Source organism: Myotis davidii, unplaced genomic scaffold (assembly GCF_000327345.1).
Source record: "Myotis davidii unplaced genomic scaffold, ASM32734v1 scaffold93, whole genome shotgun sequence".
Classification (NCBI taxonomy): Eukaryota; Metazoa; Chordata; class Mammalia; order Chiroptera; family Vespertilionidae; genus Myotis; species Myotis davidii.
Window position 1 is genome coordinate 3,840,038 of NW_006292095.1, and position 20,324 is coordinate 3,860,361.

The 20,324-nt window shown below is 41.2% G+C and overlaps 1 protein-coding gene across 1 annotated transcript in view; it reads right to left on the reverse strand.

Moving 5' to 3' along the window:
* Positions 1–20,324, reverse strand: part of LOC102757242 (disintegrin and metalloproteinase domain-containing protein 18) — a 77,760-nt gene that overhangs the window by 31,308 nt on the left and 26,128 nt on the right. Inside the window, 5 exon segments of the mRNA XM_015565269.1 lie at positions 5,749–5,847; positions 10,483–10,650; positions 10,652–10,670; positions 12,750–12,886; positions 18,865–18,946. Coding sequence (XP_015420755.1) covers positions 5,749–5,847; positions 10,483–10,650; positions 10,652–10,670; positions 12,750–12,886; positions 18,865–18,946 — 505 coding nt within the window.

Genomic DNA, 20,324 nt, shown 5'->3' on the forward strand with positions numbered 1-20,324 from the left:
ATATATAATTGAAACAAATATTTTTATAAAGTATCAACCAAAAATGTAAAAAGATTAAGTGAGAGCATTGTGTTTGTAACTCTGATTTAGATTCTATTACATTTTTAGCTACTTAAATAAAATTATAAATTTACTTAAAAGCTCTAGAGAACTAGATCAGAAAAAATCCAAATGTCCTTCAATTTTCACCTCAATTTTTAAAAAGGATCTAGTTAGTGAAAGCGTTCATAGTTGTAATGCTGTGGTTATACTAAATACTTACTTCAAGATCAATAGAAAATATGTTATATCAAGGTTTGCATATTTGTTTTTCAACTTTGGGTTCTTGGGGACAAATTAAACTCCTGAAATTCTGTCCTAATTCAGATACTAGTCTTACTCATATTTCTAAAATATGGCTGAATGGATATCATTTTCATTTCAAGCAATTTTTCTTTCAGGACGTACTCCACCTCTACTATGCAGGATTATGAATTTTAAATCTGCTCTGACTCAGGATGATAATCAGAAAACTTCTCCCTAGACCCAGGGAAAGGATCAGTGGTGGAAATTTAACTCAGCAGGATCAGTCATGGTTTCTTCTATTAGCAAGCAGAGAGGCAGATGTTGGCAAAGAAAGGATCTCTCTACTCTTCTGAATTATTGTACTGTGGACTAGACATGCCAGGAGATGTAATGAGTTATCTCTGTTACACATGCAGAAACCTTGTTTGAGACCTGTCAACGAAATTGCAAGGATATGCAATAGAATAAGGATTCTATTGTTCCTGTTTGAAATATTCTCCCGAGCACTAAGTAAGACTCATCTTTTCCTAAGTTTTATAAGTGCTTGTTTGTTCTCCTTTGCTTGGCCATTATCAAGATACAACCTTTTGTGACAGCAGAGAGTATTATGCTAATTGAAATAAGCCAGTCAGAGAAAGACAAATACCATATGATTTCACATATTTGTAAGTGAAATCCAATGGACAAATTAAAGAAACAAACAAAATAGGAACAGACTCATAAATACAGACTGACAGCTGTCAAAGGGTAGAGGTGCTGGGCACTGGTTAGAACAGGTGAAGGGATTAAACAGTACAAATTGGTAGCTGCAGAATAGCCACAGAGTTGCAGTTTGCAGCATGGAGAATATAGTAAAAAATGTGGAGAAAACTGGGTGTGGGGCCAGGTGGGCCACAGGGAGTCCACTCTATGAAGTGCATGGTTGTCTGACCACTTTGCTCTACATCTGAAACTGGTGATGAATGGAATTAAATTTAAACTCTGGCTGATCTCTCTATATAAAACCTTAATATGCAAATAGACTGAATAACAGAACAACCAAATAACTGAACAACCGGTCGCTATAATGTGAGCTGACCACCACGGGTCATACACGAAACATGGCAGATGTCGGCAGCAGGTGGCTGAGCACTGAAAATGGTGGGCGTCTGCCACAGTGGGATGATGGAGCAGGTGAGCAGGTGTGACAGACCAAGGAAGGGCACCGGTTGCCTTCATTGAGGAAGCCTCTTGCGATTACTGAAAATTCTTTGCTCCCATATGCCATGGTCCCGCCCAGATCTCACACCTGCTGCCTGCACTGGCCCTGCTTGCACCTGCTGCTGACTCTGGAGCCACTGCTCACACCGGCTGCCGGCACCCAGCACCCAGCCCAATCGATTGGCACCATCAGCGGGTGTGAGCAGTGGCTCCAGAGGGCTTCTTCACCGCCCCCTGCTCTAAAGGGGTGATTAGTGCCAGTAGTTGCCTCTTGAAACTGCTGCCAGCGCCAGCCCCACTTGCACCCACTGCCAGTGCAGGAGCCATCAGTTGTACCCACTGCTGGTGCTGGCCCCGCTCACACGGACAGCCATTGCTGGAGCCGCTGCTCGCACCCAATGCTGGCACCAGCCCCAATCGTTCCGCGCCATCAGCGGGTGTGAGCAGGGCCAGTGCCATCAGCACATGAGAGCGGGGCTGCCAGCAGACAGGAGACTGGGGGCCATGGCCGGAGGGGTGGGCTGGGGCGCAGAGGATGGGCTGAGACCCACCCCTGTGCTGACTGCAGCCTCGTGGCCCACAGTGCCTTTCAAGGTGCATGAATTCCTCCACTGTGCCCCTAGTGCTATATAATAAAGAGGTAATATGCAAATTGACCATCACTCCAACACACAAGATGGCCGCCCCCATATGGTCAAAGATGAATGCTACAAGATGGCCAGCAGGGGAGGGCAGTTGTGAGGGACCAGGCCTGCAGGGCAGGATAGTTAGGGGTGACCAGGCCAGCAAGGGAGGGCAGTTAGGGGCAATCGGGCAGGCAGGGGAGCAGTTAGGCATCAATCAGGCTGGCAGTGGAGTGGTTAGGAGGTGATCAGGCTGGAAGGCAGGTGAGCGTTTGGGAGGCAGCAGTTCTGGATTGCTGTTTAGGCTCAGTGGGATCGGACCTAAACAGGCAGTTGGACATCCCTCTAGGGCAGTGATGGCGAACCTATGACACATGTGTCAGAGGTGACAGGCGAACTCATTTTTTTGGTTGATTTTTCTTTGTTAAATGGCATTTAAATATATAAAATAAATATCAAAAATATAAGTCTTTGTTTAACTGTGGTTGCAAAGATCAAAAAATTTCTATATGTGACACAGCACCAGAGTTAAGTTAGGGTTTTTCAAAATGCTGACACGCCGAGCTCAAAAGGTTCGTCATCACTGCTCTAGGGTTCCCAGATTGGAGAGGATGCAGGCTGGGCTGAGGGACACACACCACCGCCCCCATGCACAAATTCTGTGCACCGGGCCTCTAGTAATAGAATAGAATACTACTAACATGCTAAGTGTTGGTTATGGTTTGATTGATTTTCATTATAAAACAAATTCCAGAATATGATAATAGTATTTTTTAACCACTATTTAGAAAATAAAAGAACTCTTCAGCTTATTCTTCTAAAAAGTGAAGTCATGTAATGTCAAATGATATTTTAGTCCCTTGATATTTAAATAACAAAAGCTGTATATCTGGAAGTTTTCACCTTTGTTGTTCCACTATAACATTAAAATTATACTATATCTAAGGCGTTAAAAAATAGTATTAGAAGCAAGCCTTATTTCAATTTTTAGTAAGCTTGAATTTAAAGTCCACATATAGTTAGAATACTCATATCTTTAAAAATTTCACACATAAAGTATATATAAGAAATTCATAATAAACATCATATTGTACAAATTTTTTAAAAAGACACAACTGACCACTACATAACATGTATTATACAGTACCAATTACATTTTTTTAAATTGCATATAGAATTGTCTGTGTACTGGTTAGAAACAAGTTATTCATTGCTATACTTCAGCAATACAGTTGGTTAAATTATTGTCTTCCATATCTTTGCACTTCGATTTATTTCTATCTAAATACAAATGTCACTTATAAAACACTAGAGGCCCAGTGCACAAAATCATGCATGTAGGGTCCCTCGGCCTAGCCTCCTGTGATCAGGGCCATCTTTGCCCATTCACCAGTCCCCAGGACATATGCTGCCTCCATCGCTGGGCTGTCAGGCCTTTGGGATCACCAGCTCATCCCTGGCTGCTCAGGGACTCAGGCCTGTGGGAAAGTGTGTGCCAGTGACTTCACTTTCATGCGCATGTGTCAGCTGCTGATGGAACGCGCTGCCCGCTCGGGGCCACTTACGCGGGCACCACCACCACTGCTGCTGGGGCGGCACACATGCATGGAGGTGAAGTCGCCAGTGCACGCTTTCCCACAGGCCTGAGCTCCCAAGAAGCCAGGAATGAGCTGGTGATCCCAACAGTCAGACAGCCACCCGGTCCCTCGTCACCCACGCCAATTCCCCCATTCACCATCACTGATTCATCGGAGCCTGCTGGCTGGGGGCAGAGACCAAGAGGTCAGCCATTCAGCCTGCTCACCAGTCCCAGTCGAACTCCGCTGCCGCTCACAGGCCGGGGGTTAGGGACGGAGAGGTGGTCAATGCCACCTGATGGCGCCTGGTTGAGCGGTAGTTTTGGTCATGACACTCTGGCCTCTGGCCTTTTATTATAGAGACTAGTGGCCCAGTGCACAAAATTTGTGTGTGGGGGGGGAGGGGTATCTCCCAGCCCGGCCTGCACCCTCTCCAATCTGGGACTCCTTGGACATCTCTCTCACAATTCCAGACCACTGGCTCCTAACCGTTTGCCTGCCTGCCTGCGTGATGGCCCCTAACCGCTTCTGCCTGCCAGCCTGATCTCCCCCTAACAGCTCCCCTGCAGGCCTGATTGAAGCCTAACTGCTCCCCTTCTGGCCCGAACTCCCACAACTGCCCTCCCCTGCTGCGACCTGCCTCCTCCGCTGGGACCTGCCTCCTCCGTGCAAGGCAGCAGAGACACAAGGACTGGCCTCCTCTGCACCACGCAGAGCCGCAGAACTGCTAGGCCTCACGGCGCGGAGCGGGCCACACCTCCTCTGTGTGCATGGCCATCTTGTGGCAGCCATCTTGTGGTGGCCATATTGTGGTGATGTCGCACACGAAGGCCACCTAAGTGTTTATTAGTATAGATTAGATAAAATTGTTAAAATTTGAAAATGAATTGGTGTAAATTAGCCCACTTGAAAGTAGAAAAGTGAAGAAAAAAGGAAGACTTTTACCCTTAGGGCCAATACAGAAAGAGAGCAGTCTTAAATGAGAGCAAAAGCAAAGTTCTATTCTAACACATATAAAATTAATGAAAACCAACAAAGTACATTTAGCTCTTGCCCTGAAGCTTTTAGCAGCTTGTACTGTGGATTTTCACTCAACCAAATGTAGTGATTATCTCCATTTTAAAGAGCTTGGGATGTAGGTAAATGGCAATGGACTGTTTAGAAAAGCTGTATTGCACTGGTTTGGAGACAAAGGTCAGGATGAGAGCTCTAATGAAGGGAAAAGGAACAAGATTTACTGCTAAGAAGTAGAAGCCCTACACTGGCCTCTACATTCATGTGCCTTAAGTACAACTGACCATTGATTCTAATTACTAACCCACAGAGTAAAAATGAACATATATAGAACAAAGCAGAATAATGTTGTGAGAGATTTCATTGAAACAGAAAATATCTCTCTTTAATCCACTTTTATGTCCATCATAGACTCCTGAAAGGGACACTAAATGAGGTGATATAAGGATGCAAACCACAGAAGACAAAACCTAACCAATCCCCTCTCAGATGTGGCTACTGAGAAAAACATGAATGGAAAACTTCGCAAGAGAAATCAATTCAATCCTCCACTTCTAGGCTAGGAGTCCTTGACCAAGGCAAATTTCACTACTTTATATGCTACATATTCCACATAGATTCCTTTTTCTAGTATTTTCAAAATCAGGTTTTTAAAAGTACTGTCTTTTATTGGAGCATTGCATGTCAACTGTGTGTTAGCTGGCTCATTTATAATTTTGTCGTAAGTTGTTTCATGATGAAGAGCTTCACTCAGGCAGCACCGTGAGGAATTCATAGCACCCAAATAATCTAAAATTGGTATTGAGTGCAATAACTAGATGGATCTTGAATAGAAAATGAAACAATACAGAGAGTAGTGGAGCTAAATAGTAGGTAGAAAAAGACCTAAAGACATCACCTAAATTCTAAAGCCAGCAGTGTGTGAATAGGGTACATAAAGTAGCATATTTGAAAGATGTGTACAAACAAGTTTGTAAAAAACTAAAGCAGAAAGAAAGCACAAGAACAACAATTTCCTGAGGTAAAACGGTTATATTTAGAAAGCTTACCAGACAAGTTTTATTGTCACAGCATGGTCCACTGCCACATTCTGAAGATACAGTGAGTGTACAAGTTTCAGAATTACAGCATTTTTTAAAATCACATTCCTAAAAGCAAATACGATCAAATTAAATAATTAGAATTTGCCATCAAATAGATTTTATTTGTCAAAATAAACTAATGTTTGTCTCTAAGTTAAATACAATTACAGTATAATTTTTACTTCTGTATTTCTAGTATTTATAGCACTGCTTCATTTGAAATTATGATATTTTCAATATAGAAAACAATGGTAATAAATTATGCACAAGAAATTGAACTTTTACTTATTTTATGCAATTAATTTCAATCCCCTTTGGTTTTGTAAACATATACATACCAATGAATTTCTACATTTAAATTTTTTTAACAAATACACTAGAGGTTTGGTGCACAAAAATCTGTGCACTCAGGGGGTGTCCCTCAGCCTGGCATGTGCCCTCTTGCAGTCTGGGACTGCTTGGGGGATAACCACCTGGTATCTTAGACCCTCTCCCCAGGGGATTGGGACTAAGCTGGCAGTCAGACATCCCTCTGGCAGCCCGGGAGCCCTCAGTGGATGCCCACTTGCCAGGGGAGAGCAGGCCTAAGCTGAAGTCAGGCATCCTTAGCGCTGCTGAGGAGGCAGGAGAGGCTCCCACCACCACCGCTGTACTGGCAGCCATCAGCCTAGCTTGTGGCTGAGCAGAGCTCCCCCTGTGAGAGCACACTGACCACCAGAGGGCAGCTCCTGCATTGAGCATCTACCCCCTGGTGGTCAGTGTGTGTCATAGTGACCAGTCATTCCCAGTCGTTCTGCTGTTAGGGTCAGTTTACATATTACCCTTTTATTATATAAGATAGAGGCCTGGTGCATGGGTGGGAACCAGATGGTTTGCCCTGAAGGGTGTCCCAGTTCAGAGTGGGGGTCCCGCTGGGGTGCCTGGCCAGCCTGGATGAGGGGATGATGGCTGTTTGCAGCTGGTCACACCCCCTTCAGGGTGGGGATCCCCACTGGGGTGCCTGGCCAGCCTGGATGAGGGTCAGTTTACATGACCCTTTTATTATAGAAGATAGAGGCCTGGTGCATGGGTGGGAGCCAGAAGGTTTGCCCTGAAGGGTATCCCGGTTCAGAGTGGGGGTCCCGCTGGGGTGCCTGGCCAGCCTGGGTGAGGGGCTGATGGGTGTTTGCAGGCTGGTCACACCCCCTTTAGGGTGGAGGTCCCCGCTAGGGTGCCTGGCCAGCCTGGGTGAGGGGCTGATGGTTGTTTGCAGACTAGTCACGGCCCCCAGCCACCCAAGCTCCCAGTGGCGGCGGGCTGGAAGCAGGTATCTGGCGTTTATTTATCTTCTATAATTGAAACTTTGTTGCCTTCAGCAGAGGCCAGAGCCAGCCAGGGCAGGTAGGAAGCTTGGCTTCCTCCATCGCCAGGACAACCCAGCCTCCTGCTTGCTCCAGGTCTGTGGCTGCCGGCCGCCAGCTTGGTTGGGTTAATTTGCATACAGTCACTCTGATTGGCTGGTGGGTGTGGCTTGGGGCATAGCAAAGGTATGGTCAATTTGCATGTTTCTCTTTTATTATATTTCCATATCAAGTCTTCTCAAGAAATAATTTTAGAAATGTATAGCAAGTTATGATTGTGACAATATATGTGACAACATAGAGGTTTTTAAATTATAATATTTTGGTACTATAAGAAATGTTTCAGAGAAAATTGTTGTCATTATTTGCTTAGCTCTAAATGGAAGAAAATTTTAACCTATGGACCTGGAGAACATAATACTAAATGAAATAAAACATTGAGAGAACGACAAATACCATATAATTTCACTCATATGGGAAAGTAAATGAACAAGCCGAGCCACTAAGAAAAATAGAAACACATTCATAGGTAGAGAGCAGGCATTCACCTCTTGTGATGGGGTGGTTGGGGTGTTCAGGGAGGTTGGCTGGGAGTTGAGGGATTAAGCAAAATAGAAAAAAAAATAGAGAACGATGGAGAAGGCAGTAATAATAGTTACGTCAGTAAAGGCCGATCTCAAAAACAAGTGAAATCCCAAATAAACAACTTAGCATTCCACCTTAAAGAACTAGAAACAGGGCCCTGTCTGGGTTGCTCAGATGCTTCCAGTGTTTTCCAGATACAATAGGGTGGCAGGTGTGACCCCTTGTGGCAGCACAGACAAGAATCAACCAATAAATGCGTAGGTAAGTGGAACAACAAATCAGTGTTCAAATATGCCCATTCTGTTTACAGTCCCCTTTATGAAACAATGCAAATCAATTGGGTGAGAAACCGCCCCAAAAGTTCCATACAAACCAAATGGCCTCTTACAGAGATAAACCACAAATAGGAGACTGTCCATCTGAAAAAAAACAAAGAAACAAACAAAAACCAGAAGTAGCCCACTTGCTGATTACCTAAATAACAAGATCACTAGGACCCCTCCCTACAAAACTCATCTCAGGCCAAGAAAACTTAATTTACTGGAGAAACAGCATACAAATGCTCCTCCTACAATATTGATGATAAACTGCTGACACTTCAAAGCAGTGAATACTGATGAAAATGTGTAAAAGATATGAAAAGACCATGCAAGCATAAGAAAACCAAAATAATTAAGATATCCTCAATTCAAACTATTATATGCATATATACCTCTTGACATAGCACATTCACCTATTGGTAAACACCCTTAAGAAAGGCAGGCACATGTACAGCAGCAGGGATGCACAAGAACAGTCATAACTGCATGAATCTTCATAGCCAAAGAGTGAAATAAATTTAAGTTTTCATGGACATAGAAAGGATAAGTTATAATATTCATAAAATTAATACTAAGAACAATGAAAACAATTAGATTATACCTACCTTAAGGAAACTGATAAACATGACAAGTACAATATTGGGTGAAAGACCAATTTATTAAATGATGTAAACCATATGATTGTAAGTTGTAAAAAGGTAGTAAACAGTCAACCAAACCAAGTTGCATAAAGATGAAAAAAATAAGATGTAAAACTATGATGAGCAGCAAAGTACTGAAACAATTACCATCAAATACTATATGATGGTTTGTGGGAAGAGGCATGTTATTGAGAGAAGATACACAGAGAACTTTGGCATCGGTAAAATTTGTTTTGGCCTAAGTGCAAATTATTCGGGTGCTTATAATTCATTACACTCTCCATCCATATTTCATGTATATACCTCATGTGTGTTATATATCACAAGGAAATAATAAGAATGACAAATATTTATTGCTAAACAATCATAGGTAGAGTACCGCCTTTCAAGAGTACTGTTGTCCTAAAATATAGTTTAAGGAAATGATTTTAGAAGGAATCTTTGACATATAAAAAACTAAAGGAATGGTAGGTAAAATAAAGTAACTATGTTTTAATAAAGTCTTCAATGTACTTTTTACTATAAAGTGTGAGGTGACAGAAATGAAATATTAACAAACATTGTATATAAACTAGTTGAGTCATAAACACTGCTATTTTGGAGAGGGTAGCCCCGATATTGTTAAACATTAAATAAGCATGGTAAAAATGAAAACATAATAGAAATAATAATCACAATAATGTCTGAGGTGATAATCTTATAAATCAAATACAGATTAAATAATAAATGAAAACAATGTAGATATTGAAGGTAATAGTATAGAAAAACTAAATGATAATAGAGAAATATCGGGGACATGCTAAATGAAAGGAAGCTGGTGTGTGCATACCGATAGAGACAGAGACAGAGAGATAGAGAGACAGAGATAGTAATGGAGATAGAGGTAGATATGTCTGACTTTAAAACAGAAAGCAGCATTAGAGATAAGATGACTCACTATTTGATGGTACAAAGTTAATATCTTGGAAGGTATAACTATTGTAAGTTTGCACCATATAAAACAGCTTTAAAATATAAAGAATGAATTGAGTAAATTCTAGTGAGGGGGAGGCAAATACAACTGTACCATTGGAGGTATCAATATAATCTCTCAAGCGCTGAGAGGTCAAAAAATCAAAATTAATAAAAATACAGAGATTTTGAGTCATTCACTTACAACTGTAATGTAACCAAGTTATATGGAATTTTTTCCCTAATAATTAGAAAGCCTTCATATTTTCTAGAAAATCTATATCATTCACAACATCACAATGAATAAGTATATGAAGACAGTCACAACAAAATTCACTGACTAATTATCTTACCAGGCACAACTGAAAAAAATAATAGCAAAAAATAAATATAATAATAGTGAATGATGCATTATGATTTATTCAATTCTGTCCAACCAAGATAAAATAAATGAAGTTCCGCAGATGCAAGGACGGAAATTAAGAGATGAGGGGGTAAATAACACACATTGTATAACTTTGGGAACCAGTACTCACTTGGGAAGAATTCAGGAGATGATTTAGGTGACTATATTGTTGAGGGCGCTAGTTTTTATGATACAGAAAGGTGAGTGTTGCTATTAATGGTTGCACAATGAAGAAAATCGTATTGAATCCATGCTACACTTACCTGTACTTACTCTATACTTAAATTCTTCAAATGTTTCAAATTCAGGATGAGTCCGTTCTCACATGCCCAATATCTCCATGTCTTAAATAGTTGTTGAAATGGTGCAGCATTTGACAAAAAGCCCTTCCCTTTTGTATTACAATCTTATAAGCAGAAAAACAAGTCTTTAGCTACTCATTAATGATTGGCACTAACCTCTGGAGGGCCACAATCACATTGCTCTTTCTCTTCCACAATTCTATTGCCACATTCTGATGCTCTTCCTTGGACAACCACTTTTGAAATGGTTTGATTTTGAAGACATTCAAATTCAGGCTGTGAAACTACACGTTTAAATTCATTCACACTGCAACTGCTAAACAGACTTTACACCATGGGAACGTCTAAAATTAAATTATATTCTTCAGATAAATGGAGCAAAATCACTATCAAACTAACACTCTTCAATATGGCACTACACATTAATTCTGTACAACTTCAGACAGAGAAAAACAAGGCGGGGAGAGTGCTTTGATTTTTAATACAAGTCATAGAAAATGTAAGCAATGAGTTCATTTATATTATAATTTAATATAATAGAATTCTAGTAAGTAGAGGAAGTTAAAGTGACATGAGTTAGGGATATATTAAAACACAACAGTGCTTGACACACACAAGTTCTATTTAAGTGGATGAGTCAAAGATTTCTGAGCTCCCAGGTCAGTGAGATTTTTAGAGGTCCCACTGTGTTAATTTATTTTAATTCTGTATTGATTAAGGCAGTGGTCAGCAAACTGCGGCTCGCGAGCCACATGTGGCTCTTTGGCCCCTTGAGTGTGGCTCTTCCACAAAATACCGACTTCCGCACATGGGCCACGAAGTTTCAACCTCACTGTGCGTGTACGCCCGCATGTGATATTTTGTGGAAGAGCCACACTCAAAGGGCCAAAAAGCCCCATGTGGCTCTCGAGCCTCAGTTTGCTGACCACTGGATTAAGGTATTACATACGTGTGCTTATCCCCCCATGGCCAACCCCCACTCTTGCCCTCACCCCGCTAGTGTCTGTGTCCATTGGTTAGGCTTATATGCATGCATACTAGTCCTTTGGTTGATCTCTCCCCCTTCCCCCACCCCCTCTTCCTTTCCTCTGAAATTTGAGGGTCTGATCCATGCTTCTCTGTCTCTAGATCTGTTTTTATTCATCAGTTTATGTTGTTCATTATATTCCACAAATGAGTGACATCATCGTGTTCATTGTATTTCCTCCTGCACAGCTACTTACTTCATGCAGGTTTTATTTTGTTAGTGGTTTGAACCCACCTGCTGGTATCCTTGGTGCATTCCAGTTTTAGAAACATAGAATATGCTTTTGCTCTTTGTTTTTTTCCTAGTTTTATTTTCTAGCATTTGCCTTTTTCACTAAACATTTGCCTTTTAATTAACTTGTGATATCCAAAAATCTACAAATAATTCTCGCCATCTCCACTTCTCTCAATCTTCATAAATTGATGTAATTATGATAATCATCTCCCCAGTATTATTATGATTTCCCTCTGTGTATTTTTTATTCATTTTTAAGATAATTTTTATTAGCCATACTGTATAAATCAATTTAAAATGTGGTTTGCTACATTGATCATAAAATCCCACCTCTCACATCATGATTACACAATCAGGCTCTTTCCTACATATACCATGTTAGTTACTTTTGGACTTCTTCCCCTGACTGATTGTTCTTTAGCCTCCTTGCAGTTTACTTTATCTTCCTTATGCCTTCAATATATGTCCTTATAGTCCAAGCCATGTCTCTTGCTTTTCATTGTCATCCCCTTAACCCCTCAATTTCCTCTTAATAGTCGTTGAGTTTCTCAAGCTTGTTGCCATCCAAGATTCACTCGCCTGCCCTGCCTCAATGGTATTCAATACGTTCTCTAGATGAATAGATTCATTCCTTCTCTTCAGGTCCCTACAGAATTATTTCCTAGGCCACATTACTACTATTAGAAAATTTCCTCTCCCTATGAATTCCCTATTTACTCCTTCTGGGCACTTATCATTAGATGTTTATATTTTGTTTATTCTATGGACACTTTTTTCTTCTTGTCCCTAATGCACTAATATTAGATATTTAGGACTTACTTACCTTGTTAATCATTGGTAAGGCAAGCACACAACCCTGCAACACAGTCAATGCCCATTACATTTCAAAATGCATAAATTTCACTTCAAGACTATAGCAAGCCCCAGAAAGTCACTAACAACAAATTCTTTCTCTGTAGACTGTAACACTGAATATAGAAATATTAAGTACGTTTTCTACAATATCGAATCCTGGTTGTATTTAATAATCTTTAAATAACAACGTATATATTTCATAAAAATCTCTTTTACTCATAAATTGTATTGCAAGCAATTATACATCAAAGACTACTACAAACATTCCACCAAAAACTACATAGAGTTTATAGAAACAACACCTTACATTGCTTGAGGATTCATAATGCATGCAGCTCCTGGACAGTAACAATTATTGATGTCATCATATTTTAATCCCAGATTAACTCCAAGCAGCTGTGCCATAACAACTGAAAAAGCCTCTAACGATATCCTCTTTGGATACTAAATACAAAAAAAAAAGTATTGCTTAAATTATTTCTCCATCCTTTTGATCATTTCAATTAATAATTTGGGGGCATACTGCCTAAATGCAAATATAAATTTAAGAAAATAGCATAAAAAGTTGGTAAATTGTGATGTGTTTTATTTTTTTAAGAAATGGTATTTTTAGTCCAAATGGAATTGACAAGAAACAGATAAAATTAACGTGATTTTTGAGGTTTTATATCGTTAGTGTTTGAAATCCAAATAATTTTTTTTTGAGAATAAACATTGTTTTAGTCACTATTATTTTTCCAGTGAATACTCAAGTGCGCAGGCGCCTGGCGGTCACTGGTCTCGCCAAGGAGCAGAAAGGTGAGCGGTGAAGCGGCCTTCGCCAGGAGGGGCAACAGCCACCAGGGCGAGGGCCTCCGCGGTGGGGTACCCAGCAGCGCGGTGTCCCTCCACAAGGTGGCGCCACCCCTCAACCCCGGCCTCTGGAAGGCAGGTCCGTGCCCCTCCTCAGGGGCATCCTTCCACACCAGCTGCCTTCGCCCCTTGTTCCCAGCCTGGCCGACCCACGGACCCATGTCTTGCGGCTGATACAGAACCTCACACTCGGCACCAGCCCCCCCCTCCCGTGCACCCCACCTCGGCGCAGCTCTGCACCCCTTGGCCGTCTGCCTCCTGGCCGGCCACTTTGCCGGAGCCGGCGATCGCCCAAGAGCTGCCCCTCAGGCGGACACGCGGCCAGGGCCGCCTTGGGGAGGCCTCTGCGCACACCTGCACCGACAGGTTTCTCCTCCGTGGCTCCTGGAGGGCCGCTTCGCCAAACCGCAGCGCTCACCTGGTAGCCGCCCCTCGGGTGGAGGCCTGTACCTGTACCTGTGGACCCTCGGCCACCGCGGCCCCCCATTCCTGACTTCCACGCCCACCCGCGCCTGCTGGACACGCAGCCTCCTGATCAGTCCTTACTGTGACGGCGTCCCAACCAATTTGTATCTGACCCTATTGTGAGTATAGGTGTATGGAATATTCCATGCAATAACAAAATATACCACATTCTCTTCAAGAGTGCATAAACATTCTCCAGTATAGACCACCTGTTAGGCTACAAAAGTCGCACAACTTTGAAAATATTGAAATTATACAAGGTATCTTTTCTAATGCCAATGGCATGAAACTACTAATTAATGAGAAGAAAAGCTTAAAAATTCACATGACTGTGAGACTTCAACAACATACTCTTAAATATTAATGAATCCAAAGAAGTGAAAAGGAAATTAGAAAATACCTTCAGAAAAATGAAAATTGAAATAGAACATATCCAAACTTATGGGATCCACCACAAGCTGGGCTATGAGGAAAATGTTTAGCTGTAAATGCATACATTCAAAACAAAGCACCCTGGCCTGTGTGGCCCAGTTGGTTCAGTGCCATCCCAGTCACCAAGGGGTCACTGGTTTTTTCATTCCCCATCAGGGCACATGCCTGGTTTGCAGGCTTACACCCATGGTGGGGATCATGCAGGAAGCAGCTGAAAGAAGTTTTTCTCTCATTGATGATTCTCTCTCTCCCTCTCCCTTCTCTCTAAATCTAAAATCAGCACTAACCGGTTTGGCTCAGTGGATAAAGTGTCGGCCTGTGGACTGAAGGGTCCCAGGTTCGATTCCGGTCAAGGGCATGTACCTTGGTTGCCGGCACATCCCCAGCGGGGGGTGTGCAAGGGCAGCTGATCGATGTTTCTCTCTCATCGATGTTTCTAGCTCTCTATCCCTCTCCCTTCCTCTCTGTAAGAAAGTCAATAAAATATATTTTAAAAAAATAAATAAATCTAAAATCAATTAGAAACCATATTCAAAAAAAAAACCCAAGCAAGCAAGAAAGATCTCAAATGAAAAACATAACATTAAACCTCAAAGAGCTAAAAATAAAAGAACAAAATGAACCCAAGCAAATAAATAGATATGGAATCCAGATAGGAGAAAACAGAGAAAGTCAATAAACAAAATCTTGGTTCTTTGAAATGGTCAAGAACACTGGCAGACTGTTAGGTAGAGGAACCAAGAGAAGAAGACATAAGGCTCCATATAAGGAGAGAAATTTGGGACATTACAACTAATGTCACAAACATTTTAGAAAAGATAGTAAGAGAATACTGTGGAAATTGTAGGTCAACAAATTGGATAAACATTCCTCTCTATTAATGAAACATTTTGGTGTTGGGGCCCACGTTTTCAAACTTTTTAATGAGCTTGTTGATGTCTGTAAAAGCTTCTGCTAAAACCTGAACCCTATGTTTTCTGGGGGAATTTCTTCTTTTCCATCTCCTGAAGATTTCTTCTCTCTTAACTCTTCTTCAGGCATGTGTTCCTGTAGTTCCTCCAAATTCTCAGAAATCAAATCCTCTAGGAATTCCTCAGTGTCAACCTCATCCACACTCAGGTTAAAGTTTTAAGTGTCAACCACAGCCTTGTTGCATTTTGCAACCTTCCGTCCTTAGTAAAATCTTTCAAGTCATGGAGGAACCTCTTTTTTTGTAACATATATTTTATTAATTTTTTACAGAGAGAGAGGGAGAGGGATAGAGAGTAGAAACATCCATGAGAGTAGGAGCATCGATCAGCTGCCTCCTGCACACCCCCTACTGGGGATGTGTTCACAACCAAGGTACATGCCCTTGACTGGAATCAAACCCGGGACCCTTCAGTCCGCAGGCCAGTGCTCTATCCACTGAGCCAAACCGGTTAAGGCTGGAGGAACCTCTTGAGTGTTTTCTTCCCTATATCACACATACATTCCTTCATGACATCACCCCAAGCCCAAGATAGGTTCTTGATTCGGTCATATATGCTGTAATCTTCCATAATGGTATCAGTGTCTTCTCAGTGGCTCGTTCGCTTGCAACAATAATTTGGCAAAGGACTTCCTTAGATAGCAGGCCTTAACATCTGCTATAAATCTGTGACCCATTGGAAGAATCAAAGAGGTGGTGTTTGGAGGGAGAAACACCACTTTAACATTAAGATAAAGATCACCAATTAAAAGAGCATGTCTGGGAGCATTATCAACAAACACCAAAATCTCAAAAGGTGTTTTTTTTTTTCTCCAAACAGTACTCCATTTTGCTGACACAGCAATTCAGGAGGGCACCCTGCAAGAGGAGCTGAGTCATCCAGGACTTCTTATTGCTTCTGTAGTGCAAGGCAGTGCATGCTCATTGATTTGCTTACAAGACCAGGGGTTCTCACTGTGCCAGATTACAAAGGATTTCCATTTGTAGCCTGTGACATTGCCCCAAGCAACACTATTATTCTATCCTTAAAAGTCTTCAAACCTGGCATTGACTTTGACTCTTTATGAATAAAAGTCCTTTCAAGCATCTATTCCAGAATAGGGAGGTCTTATTCGTTTTGAATATTTTCTATGGCAATCAGTTTCCAAGAATTCTTCATCTGTCTTCATATCAGCTCTGGCATCCTCACCACTTACTTGATTATTATATAGTGAATAATGATTCTGGAATTATGGAAACCACATAGAGCTGACAGTAAATCCAACATTGTAATTGGGCCCAATTCTGTTTGGCATCATAAACAAACTTTTTGTTTTGGCCATGATCACCGTGGTGCAGAGAGAGATACACTTCTGTAGTTATTTGTCTCTTCAGATTTTGTTTCTTCATGACTCAGTCTTGAACAGTTGTGTGTATCCTTCCCTTCTAGCTCATTAATAACCTGAATATAGTAACGTATTGAGCTTTGTCTCAAATGTAATGAATACAGTCATGTACCACATAATGTTATTTAGGTCAACAAGGGAAAGCTTCTATGATTTTGGTCTGGTCTTCATTACAGGTCATTGGAAGTTTCTTTTGTTAGTTTTGCTGCCGTCCGTCCTTTCACAGCTTCTGTCAGTTTGTTCTTGTTCTTCAAGATCTGGCTATGGTAGAATGAAATGTGCCTGACTGGCAAGCCATAATAATCCCTGGTTTTCTCCTTTGTAGTACTTAATCACTCTTAATTTTGTTACCAGATCAATTATTCAAAGTGGGTACTTACAAGCAACAATGATTTCGTATACTCAGGGGCCATGATGAGCAATAAAAGATGAGATTAGGTCAAGCACAAAAGAAAATGATGCAATCAAGAGATGCAGTAACACAAGATGTAGGAGGATGCTAGTGGTATAAAATGGCATAATGTTTCACAGCAAATTTATTTTTATAAGTAGAAACATTACCTTCTAATATAATGTTAAAGTACATAGAGTAAGTACATATACCAGTAACATAGTCATTTATTATCATTATCAAGTATTGTGTACTGTACATAATTGTACTGCTATACTCTTATACAACTGGCAGTGCAGTAAGTATGTTTACACCAGCATCACCACAGGGTGATCGGGCCCTGCTCACTTGCACCTGTCTTGCCCTGGCACCGCCCACGTCCACTGCCACCCACCCCTGGTTCCCTGTTTCCCATCAGGTGATCAGAGCCTGCCAGCCTGGAGAAGGGGCAAAGAGGTTTTCCAGCAGGCCCCTGATAGGACAATTTGGGCCTGAGGGCTGGGGGCAGCTCCTGTGTTGAGTGTCCGCCCGCGGTGGTCAGTGCACATCATAGCGACCAGTTGTTATGCTGTCTGGCCAATTTGCATATTATGCTTTTATATATGGAGACTAGAGGCCTGGTGCATGAAAATTCATACACTCTGGGAGTTGGGGATCCCTCAGCCCAGCCTGCACCTCTCACAGACCAGGAGCCCTCAGAGGATATCTGACTGGCAAGGGGAGCGGGCCTAAGCCGCAGTCTGGCCTCCCTCTGTGGGAGGTGACCTGCAGGGGATGGCACCAGCCAGTGAGTGGCCGGCTCCTCCCCCAGTTGCCCCTCCACCACCTCCACTGGCACCCACTTGCCAGCCCCACCCCCCGCCGACCGGTCATTCCATGTTGGGTCAATTTGCATATGAGGCTTTTATTATATAGGATATGAAAAGGTAACTCAAAATGAAATATTATTCAGCCATAAAAATAATAAAATCCTGTCTTTGCAAAAACATGGATGTAGCAGGGTAATACAATTCTAAGTGAAATAAGTTAGGAAAAGACAAATATTACATGATTTTCCTTATACATGGAATGTAAAAATGTCATACTCAGCGAAGCAGAGAGTAGAATGGTGGTTATCAGGGGCTAGAACAGGGGTGGGCAAACTTTTTGACTTGAGGGTCACAATGGGTACTTAAACTGGACCAGAGGGCCGGAACAAAAGCATGGATGGCGTGTTTGTGTGAACTAATATAAATTCAAAGTAAACATCATTACATAAAAGGGTACGGTCTTTTATTTCAATAGTTTTATTCATTTCAAACGGGCCGGATCCAGCCCGCAGGCCATAGTTTGCCCACGGCTGGGCTAGAAGGTTTAGAAAGTAGGGCCATGTTGCTCAAAGGGTACAAAGTTTCAGTTATGAACGATGAAAAGCTCTGCAGATAAGCTTAACACAATGTAAATAAACTTAACACTATTGCACTATGTACTTAAATGTAGTTAAGATACTACATCTTAGCCGAAACCGGTTTGGCTCAGTGGATAGAGCGTCGGCTTGGGGACTGAAGGGTCCCGGGTTCGATTCCAGTCAAGGGCATGTACCTGGGTTGCGGGCACATCTCCCGTGGGAGATGTGCAGGAGGCAACTGTTGATGTTTCTCTCTCATCGATGTTTCTGACTCTCTATCTCTCTCCCTTCCTCTCTGTAAAAAAATCAATAAAACATATTTTTTTTAAAAAAGATACTACATCTTATATGTATTTTACCATAATAAAAACCCTTTTTAGTATTATGCCGTTTGAGTTTCCATAATCTATAAAAAAACACTTTCTAAAATTTTGTCAAAACGGTGTGGTAGATACACTATATGTACTTTTCCCCCTTGAAGTGCATATTAACTTTCAACAGGGTACATAACTACTGAAGAGATGGGGATAAAATGCATACCAGAGCAATTCCTGCAGCAAGCTTTGGATCACATGCCCTTCCATGATATGTTGCTCCCACGTAATTTGGATGATCCCTATAACTAAATAATTAAAATTTTCTTGAGGATAAGTGCATTTTAAATGATTAATAATTTAATAACTTTTAAAGAAATTGGATTCCTCAATGAAGCTATGTTTTTGTTAAAATGCAAATATTACATATTAACTCCAATGCATTTAATCATTTTTATATTTGGGTGACCATATATAGTTTCTACAAAGTTAAGTTCTAAGAAACGCTTCAACATTATTTGATACACATCCCAGAACATAGCAGTGTCTGATCCTTCCAAATATTTAATCAACACTGTTGTCAGTTCTGGGTGGATATAATTCTAGGTTGTAACAGTCAGGATAGCACACTGCCATGATTTTCACATAGCAAAACCTTTAAAGTATATAAAAATGTTGGCTTGGAGCACAAATAGAGAGACAGAATATGCAGCAGACTCACTAAGAAAAAGAGAAATAGGATGTACAAACTGTACTCATTCGTTTTAGTTCTTAAAGTTGCTCCTAAATTCCTAAACCTCACCTTAGATTCTACAGGATACACCAATATATTTATAAGTTTATTCTATAATTCTTTCAGACTTCAGAATTATGAGTTTTTTAAATCTAAAATAATTAAATTATTAAAATAAAAATCTATACATAATCCCTTGAAAGGTATACTGCAAGTAATTAAATAGCTACAACTCAGGTCAATACAGGAATACCATAGGTAAGCACATTACCATTTTAATCTGGTGAATTGCAACCAGCCTTATATACAACTAGAAGCCCGGTGCACAAAATTTGTGCCCGACAGGGGGTCCCCTCAGCCCGGCCTGCACCCTCTCCAATCCGGCACCCCGCAAGGGATGTCAGACTGCAGGATTGGACCTAAACCGGCAGTCAGACATCCCTCACTAAACCCCCTGATGGCTTGGTTGCCCCACTTAGCCTGCTTGTTAAGTCATTTGGTCACCCCTCACTAAACCCCTGCCAGCCTGATCACCCCACTCACCCTGCTTGTTTAGTTGTGTGGTCATCCCTCACTAACATCCTTGCTGACCTGGTCATAGGCAGCCATCTTGTGAGGGCATGAGGGTTAATTTGCATATTACCTCTTTATTATATAGGATTATTGCATTCTCTTAACTTATTATATTTTATTTAATGTGAAAATGGTGGTTTCAGGTATTTGCATCTAAGAAAATCTTTAAAACCTCAGAGGCCCATGTATATCCCAAGACTTCCTATATTTTCCAGTTCATTACATTTTCACAGGTAAATAGTCCACTCTGAGAATAATGGTCTACCATGATTATTTATGCTACCTTGTTGTCTGATGTTTTTATTTTGTACTTTGCCAACATTGTACTCATACACTCTTTTTTGTCATTATACTTAACATTTGTATGTAGTTTTGATAGC